Here is an 11,602-nt window from a genome sequence, read left to right on the forward strand (position 1 = left end):
AGCTTTTGTGGAGTTAGCCAAAAGGAATAAGCAAGATTGTTTTCTATTTAAAGTCGACTTCAAAAAGGTTAAAGATTGTGTGGCGTGGGATTATTTAAGAGGTGTGATGGGCATAATGGGTTTTGCTCGCAGATGGATGAGTTGGATAGAAGCTTGTGTGTTCTCAAGTTCAATGTTAGTTTTGGTTAACATAAGTTCGACCAAAGACTTTAATATGGAGAGGGGCTTGCGACAAGGAGATCCTTTGTCGCCTTTTTTTCTTGTGACTGAATGATTAATATGGTTATTGTAGAATGCGATTTGGTTGAGTTAATTTCGTCCATTCAAGTTATCAAATGACTTAAGTTTCAGCTTATTACAATTCGCGAATGATGCAATAATTGTTGGGGAAGGCTCATGGCATAATCTCTGGACTATCAAAGCTGACTTAGGGGTTTTAAACTAGCATCGAGCCTGTCGATAAATTTCAGCAAGAGCAAAGTTAGTGGCCTCAATCTCAAACATGGTTTTTTTTGGAGGAAGCGTCAACTTTTCTGGCATGTGATATCAACATTGTTCCTTTCCAGTTTCTTGGAATTTTAGTAGGTGCAAATCCAAGGAGACATAGCACTTGGAGACCATTGTTAGATAAACTTAGGAACCAGTTATCCAAGTGGAAAGGGGAATTTCTTTCTATTGGTGTTCGGGTGACTTTACTGAATTCTGTACTCAACTACATTCCAATTTATCTCTTCTCTTTCTATAAGGCTCTTAAGTGTGTTACCCAAGACATTATTAGTATTCAACGGGCTTTCCTATAGAGTGGTGATTCGGAGAAAAGGAAAATGGCGTGGATTAGTTGGCGGTGTGTAAACCGAAGGATCAAGGAGGGTTAGGAGTAAAACATTGTGAAATGTTTAATCTCTCTCTCTTAAGCAAGTGGAAATGGTGTATTTTTAACGAAGTCAATATTCTGCGGTCAGGTTTGCTGTCGGTGAGGTATGGAGATATTAAATTAAAAATATTAAATGATGTTAATTCATTGGTTAACATCTATGGTGGAGAGATTTGACTCTTGTCGCTGTTTTGGAAGACGAAGATTGCAACTCGTTCTCAAACAACATTTCTTGTAAAATTGGCAATGGTTGTTTTATTGAATTTTGGAGGCAGATTGTTTCCACTCATTTTTGCAAGAGCAGCACACCAGAAGCACAAAGTTTTAACTATGGAGGATTGGGCGGATAATGTGTGGATTTGGGTTGTGAAGCTTAAGGAAGATAGGCTGCTCCAGATGGATGAGGATGGTGAACTAGAATCTCTTTTGTCTATCTTACCAGATGTACAGTTAAACCGGCAAGTGGACTATTCATTCGTGTGGTGGAGGAACAGACATGGATTCTCGATAAAAAGTAGCTATCAAGTAATAGAAGCAGTGTCTGACATTGATGTGCAGGTGGATGAAATCTTTATTCATCTTTTGGATATGCTTTAGATCACTAATATGCCTAGCAAAATACTTATTTTTCGGTTGGAGGATGCTGCGGAATCGGTTGCCAACCCGCGTAGCTTTGGCTAATAGGGGGATCATCAATGGATCCCACAATTTAGTTTGTCCCTTTTGTTTTGTTGTTGAAGAATCTTTACCCCACCTTTTCTTCGATTGTATGCTGGTTTTTCAAGTTTCGGGACAGATTTACAAGTGGTTGGATTTGTCATTTCAATTCAAGTTGGATACCTCGAGTACTAACTTCAACAGTTTCAGTTTTATGTTCAAAGGTAAAGAGTAAGAATATCCGTCTGTTAGTGTGGCTTGCGGTCTGTTGGGCAGTTTGGTTGAGCAAAAATGAGATTTTATTTTAAGGAGCAGTCTTTTATATAGTTGGGGTGATTGATAGGGCCAAAGTGTTGGCTTGGAATTGGTTTGCTGCTAAAATCAAAGGTGCAACTGTTTTTTGTTGGGTTGACTAGTGTACAAATTCAATGAATTGTCTTATAAATCATTGACTTATTATCTTATGATTTTGATTTAGTTGACATTCATATAATATTTCTCACTTGTAAGGTTGAGTACTCACTTTTTTTCCTTCTATTAATATTAATACAAGCTTTTGCTTATTAAAAAAAAAATCACTACAAATTTACTTTAACGTAGACTCTTTTTTTTACTGGCCAAGTATTGATTAATTATAATTATGTATAAAAAATTTATTAATTTAATAGATGATTAATTCAATTCAACTTTAAAATATAACTATTTTGTATAATTGATAAATTATAATTTTAAATATAAATTAAATTAATAATCTATTCAATAGAATTAGCTATATTTCTATACTTGATTAACCAACCAAGTAAAACATAAATATGCAAAAATAAGTGTACGTGTATCATTTCTCTAAATTTTTGTTATCATGCAGAAAATTCCCTGCATATAAATAATTTATAAGTGTGAGAAAAACATATGATTGAAAAATAAAATTATAGATTTAGGTGTAACAAATAATTAATTTTCCACTTAACTGTCAGCACAGCAACACGTTCCAAACTCACACACCTTAGCTTCTCTATGGGGAGGACAAGTAATCCAATGGCAAATAGAGTCAGAGGAACATGGAAAATGAAATGCTATTATGTAAAACAATTAAAAAAAAATAGGGACTATTAATAAAAAGATACAAAAAGGTTATGAATAAGATAAATAACTTATTTTTTAAAAGAATGATAAAAGGCTTACGAGGAAAATCAAAGGCAACAAGAAATGAGGAAAGAAATAGGATCATAAAATAAATATACTTAATAATTTTAGTCATATTTTTCTTATATTTGTGTATAATGTAAAAAACAAATGTAATGCTATTTTTACTTTAAATAGGTTTTAGTAAGAAACCCTTCCAAAAATAGAAACGTTATTATAATTCATATTATCAAAAAAATAAAGTAAATCATATGTTCAAAGTTATGTATAGATAAATTATATATTTGAGAAAATATTTCTTACCTTTTCTACCTTAGCATGGAACAAATTAAAAACAGTTTGTTTATTTTATAATCTACAAACATTCAATAGTTTATTAGCTTCAGTTAAATGTTTTCAACTCTCATAAAATAATAGATTAATGTGTCGTTGTTCATTCATCTCAACCAATTGTCCACTTGATTGAGATTAACAAAAATCTCAAAAAAAATGTTTTTGATAGTAACCAAGGATCATTATTTTTTTTTATTGTATTTAATCATGAAATTTAGCCATTCAACTAATAGATCTCAAAAATATTTGTATTTATTTTCAACTAAAGCATGAAAGTTAGTTGTAAAATACACACATTAAAACTTTTTGAATTATTTAACTAAGAAAAACATAATAATTAAATAAAAAGTAATTAAATAAAAGATAAATTGCGCATAAAATGGAAGTCATGTTTGTTGGAGGAGAGATATCTCTAATCATTGTTTGGTCCAGATCAGCGCAAACTTTTTAGACTGGGGGCTAAGCTATTCAAGTTCTTTCCAACTTGGATTGATCATCTGGTGTTCTTCAATGTGATTGAAGCAATGTGGAAATAAATCAACTTAAATGGCAACAAGATATTTGTGTTCAAAGAGAAATTGAAGTTACTGAAAATCTATTTGAAATATTGGAATTTTGAGGTCTTTGGTAAATTGAATTTGGAGGTGGATGGGGCAATCAATAATCTAAATACTCTTGATCAGGTGTTGGCATCGGAAGATTTACCATTCAATTATGAAGTTTGAGAAAGAAGAATAGAGGCACAGATTCAGGTTTGGCAGAAACTCCATTATAAAGAATCCATGATCAGGTAGAAGTCTCGTTGTGGATGGATTAGGAAAGGTGATAGAAATTCAAAAAAAAAAAAAATCACTCCTTTATGAAACTTGGCTTCACGTGTGTAGTGTTATATTTTGTAAATAACCTTACCTAAGGCAACAACTTGAGACCTCCCTAAGAAAGGCGACGACACAAGGCCGCCTGAATGGAGGTATCGCATCGCCCTTAAGTTTTTCATGCCTATGCGGAGAAGAAATATGGGATAAGACGTGTCTTGGATAAAGAGAAATTCATTTTTGTTATTGACGCATGTCTCCCTTGGGAATAAGAATTCAATTGTCCACCTTTTGACTAGGTGGGCAATGACCCTTCCCAAGAAAACTCTAGGTATTAGGAACTCCTATAAATACATTATCCCTTAAAGGAAGAAAGGGATCCAACAAGTTATACATGCTCACTACTACCCACTTTTTACTCAGAGAGCACTTTGCCCCTAGTAGCCTTTACACCGCCAATCTAACTGCCATCCTACAACCTAGCAGCACCGGCCGCCAATAGTGTCTTTCACCTCAGAATAATTGGTCCCCTAAACAGCCTCTAAAACCACTGTACAGGGATACTCTTTGTCGTGAGATAGCACTCACCCCCAAACGTGTAATATACCAATGAGGCCCGCTAAGTCTCACTGCCCTTGTAGAGGGAACACGCACACACTTGTACATGAGAAAAATACACAAAATAAAATGATGATACACTCTACATTAGAATGACTTAGAAATCTCATGTACACGGAGTTGATACTCAATAGTGTAATAATTGTGTCTAAGTTCATGAAAATGTTATTCACTTTTCAAGAGCATCATGATCAGTATCAGAAGTTGAAAATGAAGATCAAATCAAGAAGCAACTTGAAACAATATTTGTTGCTCTTAATTTTCTTTCACAAGAATGATGATGAAGATCTAATTGAAGAAGCATTCCAAATCAAGAAGCCAACATTCTGTTTATCAAGAAGAAAAGATCTCAACCAGAAGATGAAGCCAAGAAGACTACAAGATAGTCTAATTCTTGCAATAATATGTAAAACACAAGAATTGTTGCTTAAATTGTGTTTATCCCTTAGAAAGCTTCTGATGATTGTTTAGACACCAGACCTGTTAATCATTAGTGTAACAAACAATATGTACCTTAACATATAGGAGTAATCTGCTTATGTAAGAAGCATTCTTGTAAATCTCCGGAAGAACAATTCTTAATGGAATTGGTGTTCCTTGCCTCCTTGGGTATCCTTCTGATGTGGATACTTGAGAGGGCCAAGAGATCTGGTTAGACTCTTGGAGGTTTCTAGGTCAATGAAAGTTATATCTCATGGAGATCACTGAATGGTTCATTGTCTGGTGTTGGTCATGAGCAATTGGCTTGTACAGATAGTTAGTCACTTGTAGGTAGCTTGTGCAATGAAGTTAGTCACAACAATTGGTTGTGCAGTGTATTGTTAGTCACGAGAAGTTGGCTTGAGCAGATAGTTAGTCACTTGCAGGTAACTTGTGCAATAAAGTTAGTCACAACAATTGGTTTTTCAGTGTATTGTTAGTCACGACAGTTGGTTGTGCAGTTGTAATCAGTTTGGTTATAGTGGATTAAGACCTCAATTGAGAGAGGCAAAATCACCTGAGGAGGGTGGACTGGAGGTAACCTTATTGAGAAGGTGAACCAGGATAAAAATGAATGTGTCTTTTACTTTCTGAATCTTTAGATTAACTCGGAACATTCATGAAGATTATCTTCAGAACTGTACTTAACAAGGTCATAAGTTCTAATGAAATAAATAGGCAAAATGAATGAATATCTCATTGCTTAGGCCTTATTATTTCAAACAATCTTCCGCAACATCAATCAAAGCATATCCAAAAGATGTGATACTAAAAGAAAAGAAAGATTTTAAAAAGGGAAATAAATATTGAAGAACACAATTCAAACCCCCCTTTCTTCTGTTTTTCTCCACCTTCAGTATGAATGTGTCAAAGAATTGTTTGAAATGGCTCACCTTCCCAAGGCTTTATCTTTTGCATTTATAGATCTAATTCCCAAAAAACCAAAATCACAAGGAGCTGAATGATTATCGGTCGAGATGTTTGATAAGGAGCATTTACATAATCATCTCAAAATTGGTAGAAGCGAGGGTTGAATAATGCAATTGGTAAGTTGATCTCAAAACTCCAATTCGCATTTGTACCAAATCGTAACATGGTAGATGGAGTGTTAATAGTAAACTAATTGGTGGACTTAGCAAAAAGAAGCAAGAATGACCTATTTGTTTTTAAAGAACACGTTGAAAAAGCCTTTCATTTTGTGCCATGAGATTTCTCATTTGATGTTTTACATCGTATGAATTTTGGCAAGAAGTGGTTAAAATGGATGAAGGAGTGTATCCTCTCATGTTCCTTATCTATCTTAATCAATGAAAGCCATACGCCTAAATAATGTCATGAGGGGTCTGCATATGGAGATCAATTGTCCCTTTTTCTATTCATTCTAGTTGCCAAAGGTTTGGCTGGACTTATGAGGAATGATTGGTCTCTACTTAGCTTTCAGGGGTTTAAGGTTGTTGAAAGTATTGAATTTGAATTCTATTCCCTTGTATTTCTTATCCTTTTACAAAGCTCCTAAAGTCGTTCTTCAAGAAATCATTAAGATTCAGCGTGCCTTCTTATAGGCGGGAGATGAGAACACAGGGATAATAAAAATGGATTTTATGGGATACTGTGTGTAAAACTAAAGCTAGTAGTTGTTTAGGAATTAAGAATTGTGAAGTATTAAACTTGGCTCTTCTCAGCGAATGGGCTTGGAGAATTCTCTCGGATCAGAATTCTAGTTGGTTTCCTCTTTTAGATAGTAGGTATGGTGACTTAAAAGGTTTGATTTTGGATCCGACATCAACCAATACTAGTAAGATATCTTCTCTTTGGTGGCGAGATCTTAGGGTCTATTTATGTTCCTGGAAAAATGACGTCAATTGGTTTAGTAATAGTATAACTTGTAAACTAGGAAATGGTTGTAATATTGAATTATGGAATCATAATTGGTTGGGTTCATCTCCCTTGTATATGTTGTTTTCGACTATTTTCGATATTGTGCAGGCTCCGAATTCAAAAGTCAGCGAATATGGCTTTTGGCAAAATGAGGTTTGGCATTGGAATTTAAAGTACAATCAATATGTTCTCATTGGAGAGATGTTAGTTGAATGGATGGAGCTACATAATATCATTGTGCACATCAGTCTGATTCCAATTTTAGTGAATAAGTTCGCGTGGTGGCAAGACGAAAACATATTTTCGGTCAAAGCAGCTTACCACAGGTTGAATGTCATTGTCGGTGTTGATTATCATATTGAGGAACAATTGTCTATGATTCTTAAGATTATGAGGAAATCGCATGTCCCTAGTAACATTCAAATTTTCATTTGGAGATTATTGCTTAATAGGCTCCCAACAAGGGACGAACTAGCCAAATGTGGGATTATTAGAAGCATTCATGATCTTAGTATTCCTCTATGCTTCGGGACTGCTGAATTTCATCTTCACCTTTTCTTACTTTGCATAGTTGAAGCTGTGTCTGGACTCTATTATACAATTGGGTCGGCATTGAAAGTATTGATATCTCTTCAGGATTGTTGGCTTATTTGAAGGTTTTTGTTGTTCTCCTCAGAGGTAAAACCCCTAAGAAATTAAATCTTTTATTATTCTTTGTCGCCCTTAGATCCATTTGGCTAATTAGAAATGAAATCGTTTTTAAAGGTGTTTGTAAAGTTGTAATTGAGATTGTCTATTTAACTAAGCGTTTAGCTTCGGATTGATTTAGGGCAAGAAACGTTGGTTCATTTTGTTTTGAGTTCACATATTAGCTAGCAAATTCGTTGAATTTTATTGAATAGGTTTCGTTTTTTTTTTTGCAATTATTTTTTTGGTTCTTTGTTGATCCTTTGTATTAGGTTTGAGTATCCCTCGTACTTGCTGTATACATTCTTTGCTTATAAAAATTGATATTTTAGATAATTCAATAAAAAGTACATTAAAAATAATGGAGTACATCAAATATTGTCTAACTGATACTAAACGAAAATACGAATGTTTTTGCCTCTATAAAAAAGACGTGTTTATATATTTTAACAACAGATGATAAAATATCAATTCAACATATGACAAAAGTAATCATCTCAACAAATTTTGTTGTAACTTACTTGAATTAAAAGTTGCAGCAATCTATGAAGAAGATGTTAGACATCTTATAACCTACCACAATAACACATATGTATGAGTCAATAATGATATTTATAGTGATATAATATGTAATTTTGGAACATAAAAAGAATACCTCACCAAGTGAGTAGTCAAAAATATATTTGATCAGAAATAAAAGTAGGTAGTGGCTGCATTGATAAATTTAAGTATTAGTTTTCATATAGATATTATACTGATATAGAAATATAAATATGAAAATTAACAAATATGTAAAGTTTTTTTTTTAAGACAAAATTGGTTGTTTGAGTTAAGGTTTTTTTTTTATTAAATTAAAATTTTCAAACCAATTTTTTTCTTAACTCTTGAAATTGCCACATAGAGTTGTCTATGACTGAAGACATCTTTAAGCAAGTATAATTTGACATAGTCTAATGATTGACTTTTAGATTGATAAATTGTCATGCAAAAAGAGATGATAATAAGGATTTATCTTCTGATAAGTGTGAATGGTCAAGGAGACTGAGAAGGAGACAAAGAGATCCTGGATATGTAAATGATGTTTCCAATCTTCAACTTGATAGAGTGATTTGACAACATTGAAATTTTGAGACAATTTAAGAATTCTAGTGTTAATTACCTGAATGTTATTATAGGCTGATCATATCGACCCCAGCCGACCACTACGAAGGGACCATGTTCCTTCCATAATCCTCTTAATACATAAGAATAACCACCATGATCACGAAGGATCTCAATTGCATTCACATTGAGCGACTCTCCATAATTCACTCCGAACAACTATCAAGTCTATTATTTCCCTCTTTATATATATAGACAAGGTGCCAAAATAGGATAACAAGTTTCAAATTCAACTTCACTTCACTCTTTAATACACACATTGACTTGAGTGTTAGAGTTCTAACCTTGCAGGTCCCCCTCAAACTCCACCGCCTTGGAAGTTGTGATCCACTGTCACCACCGTTTCTCAACTCAATTCTCGTTCCTGAACGGAACAGTGGTGCCGTCTGTGGGAAATGACTATTGATTCCTTAGATTTCCATGATTTTACGTTTTCTCTCTGATTCATCTGTTCCTAACTTCTTCGGGTCACCGAATCAAGAGCATTTTGAATCAAACACAAGGATCCATCGCATTTTAATTCGATTAATCATCATCTCAAGTTCGATTCCTAGAATTTCCAAATCTCTAGTTAATACGACTTTAAGTGATGGTTGGATCTAAAACTACTCAATATACTGCCACGCACGAAGCCACCACTGACGTAAGGCTTCCATTGTTGCTCTAACAACAAGAAATAAACCTTCTCTACCTCCCCCACAAGGCATCGCGAATCCTAGAACACCGATTTTGTTGCATCCATATCTGGGCCAGGCTCCATGGATTTCCATTTTTATTCAAGTTACACCGATCAATCCTCCTACTCCGCCTCTAGTTTTACAACCAATAGTCTTTCTTGGCCTTCAGCTATTGCACGAGAACCTTGGACTGGTGCTAATCAATAGTTGAACACTATGTATAACATTTCTATGCAGCAAAAGTCATACGCACTCGAAGGAATATTATAATACCTTGAAGAAAACCTCCATAATGCACCAGCTTATAGGAACACCCTCTAAAAGGTTGTGTCCAAAAGGACACATATTGTCGTCTCGGGTCCATCTTGGGCGAAGAAAGATGAATCTCCTGATAAAAAGACTGACATAGTAGCAGGAAGCATCAAACTCATCCCCAAATCCCCAATGGGGAACTGAGTTAATCACGCTCCTTCCTCGGTTCAAGGAGAAGATCAACCAAGAAAGGTGCAGCCGAAGCATCTGATGTCGCTTCGGATTCTAGAAAGCAGGATCCTGATATTCATGGAGAAACACTACTACAACTAATACATTTCATTACAAAGCTTTTAGCTCATCCAAAGAAAAACCAAGGCATAATGCCAAGACGCGCCATCTTTAATTGTTTATAAAAATAAAATAAAAACCCTTATTCCCTCGATTTTTAATATAACCGAGGGAAAAAATAACTCAGGACATGCTTCAAATCCCAGCTATAACAGTTTATCTTTTTTTGTTTATAAGTGTAAACTAAACAATCTAACCCTTCGATTTTTTATATAACCGAGGTATAAAATAAACAAATTTTACTATAAAAGCACTCGCTAAACATATTTTCCCCTAATCCTTTCTTATATCAAACCTCCTCAAACTCGCATGCATGATTCTTTGGGATGGATTGCAAGACAAAAAAAAATTCAACGTTTTTCTATCTTGAACAAAATATTTTACTGCCCTTGTAATCTATTTCACATAATGGAGTTGATTTTGTTGTTGTATTTTTTGAACAACGCTCAGTTAAAGAAGGGAGCTCAACGTTTTACTCAATTGATAGATTGCAAGTGCAGAAAATCATTCTTGCTTCAACTTACACAAAGAATGAAGCTTAACCTTTAAAAAGTTAAACAACGAAGGGAGCTTAACCTTTGAAAATAATTCTCATTGTTGGAACAGATAACTTATCAGAAGATGGAAATCAGAGAAGATATTCAGTAATAAATGCAAAGATTTATTGTAAACCATTTATTTTAATATTCTATGTAAACAATGTAATTTCAAAGAAAAAAAGAACTATTCACCTCAGTTTTTGTCATAACCGAGGTGGTAGTATAAATAAGAACATAATTTACCTCGGTTTTCTTATAAAACCGAGGGTATAATATTCATATTTTACTATAAAAACTCTCGTTAAATATATTTTACCCAAATACTAACTTATATATAGCCACCCCAAATACAAGAAATTTTTACCACCGTCATTTCATGTTTGTTACTACAAAAAATATTTTTGGATGGATTTGCTATGAAAAATTTTGATCTAGACACGTTCAAGAACTTGGGAAACTGATCTCTGGGATGGATTGCAAGAACAAAAAATAAAAAATTCTCATGGTAGGAAGAGATAACTTATCAGACGTTGGATAAATTATGGAGCTTTTATTCTTTGGGGAACAAATGGTATGCAACAAAATTTGGATATCACCGAAGATTTATTGTAAACAATGTATTTTAATTTTTTTTGTAAATAATGTAATAAAAAAATCTTATTCACCCCGGTATTTGATTTGAACCAAGGGATACGTTAAGCGATTTTTTTTAGGATTTTCAGCGGCATTAAAAAAATCTTTGTCGGTCATTTAATGATTATCGATGCTCAAGACTCTGCCATTAGTGATCCGCGAGAAACCTAAGAGACATCCATTATAAAAGCATGTTAAATATTAACAATTCTAACCTAAATGAAACATGAAGCGCTTGAAACCTAAAGACGCTTTGAAAAGTTCTCTATGATGGATTACAAGAGCAGAAAATTATCTGGGTTTAAGGTTTGTTTTCTTAAATATTTATTTGAGCCGAAAATCATATATTTGAATATTGATTTTAATTATCTTACCCTTTTTTTCATCAAAAAACAAATGCATGCAAGATCCAAGAGAATAATCTTGCACCCAACATTTGATCTTCCCAAAGATTCAATAATTCGAAGATCTAAAATCTAGATCTTCGTGGGATTTTTATCTAGA

The 11,602-nt window shown here is 33.8% G+C and overlaps 1 protein-coding gene and 1 long non-coding RNA gene across 2 annotated transcripts; one reads left to right on the plus strand and one right to left on the minus strand.

The window, feature by feature from the left end:
• Nucleotides 1-2,130: 2,130 nt before the first annotated feature.
• On the minus strand, nt 2,131-2,825 carry LOC131639668 (uncharacterized). Its single transcript, XR_009295015.1, has 3 exons — nt 2,714-2,825; nt 2,500-2,604; nt 2,131-2,404 (listed from the first exon to the last, which is right to left on the minus strand). It is a non-coding gene; the product is annotated as an uncharacterized LOC131639668 (long non-coding RNA).
• Nucleotides 2,826-6,772: 3,947 nt separating this feature from the next.
• Nucleotides 6,773-7,452, plus strand: LOC131639664 (uncharacterized). Its single transcript, XM_058910143.1, has 2 exons — nt 6,773-6,790; nt 6,907-7,452. Exons 1-2 carry the CDS (start codon nt 6,773-6,775, stop codon nt 7,450-7,452), a joined length of 564 nt encoding a protein of 187 aa, XP_058766126.1.
• The last annotated feature ends 4,150 nt before the right edge of the window (nt 7,453-11,602 follow it).

Source organism: Vicia villosa, unplaced genomic scaffold (genome assembly GCF_029867415.1).
Source record: "Vicia villosa cultivar HV-30 ecotype Madison, WI unplaced genomic scaffold, Vvil1.0 ctg.002729F_1_1, whole genome shotgun sequence".
In the NCBI taxonomy this organism is placed as follows: Eukaryota; Viridiplantae; Streptophyta; class Magnoliopsida; order Fabales; family Fabaceae; genus Vicia; species Vicia villosa.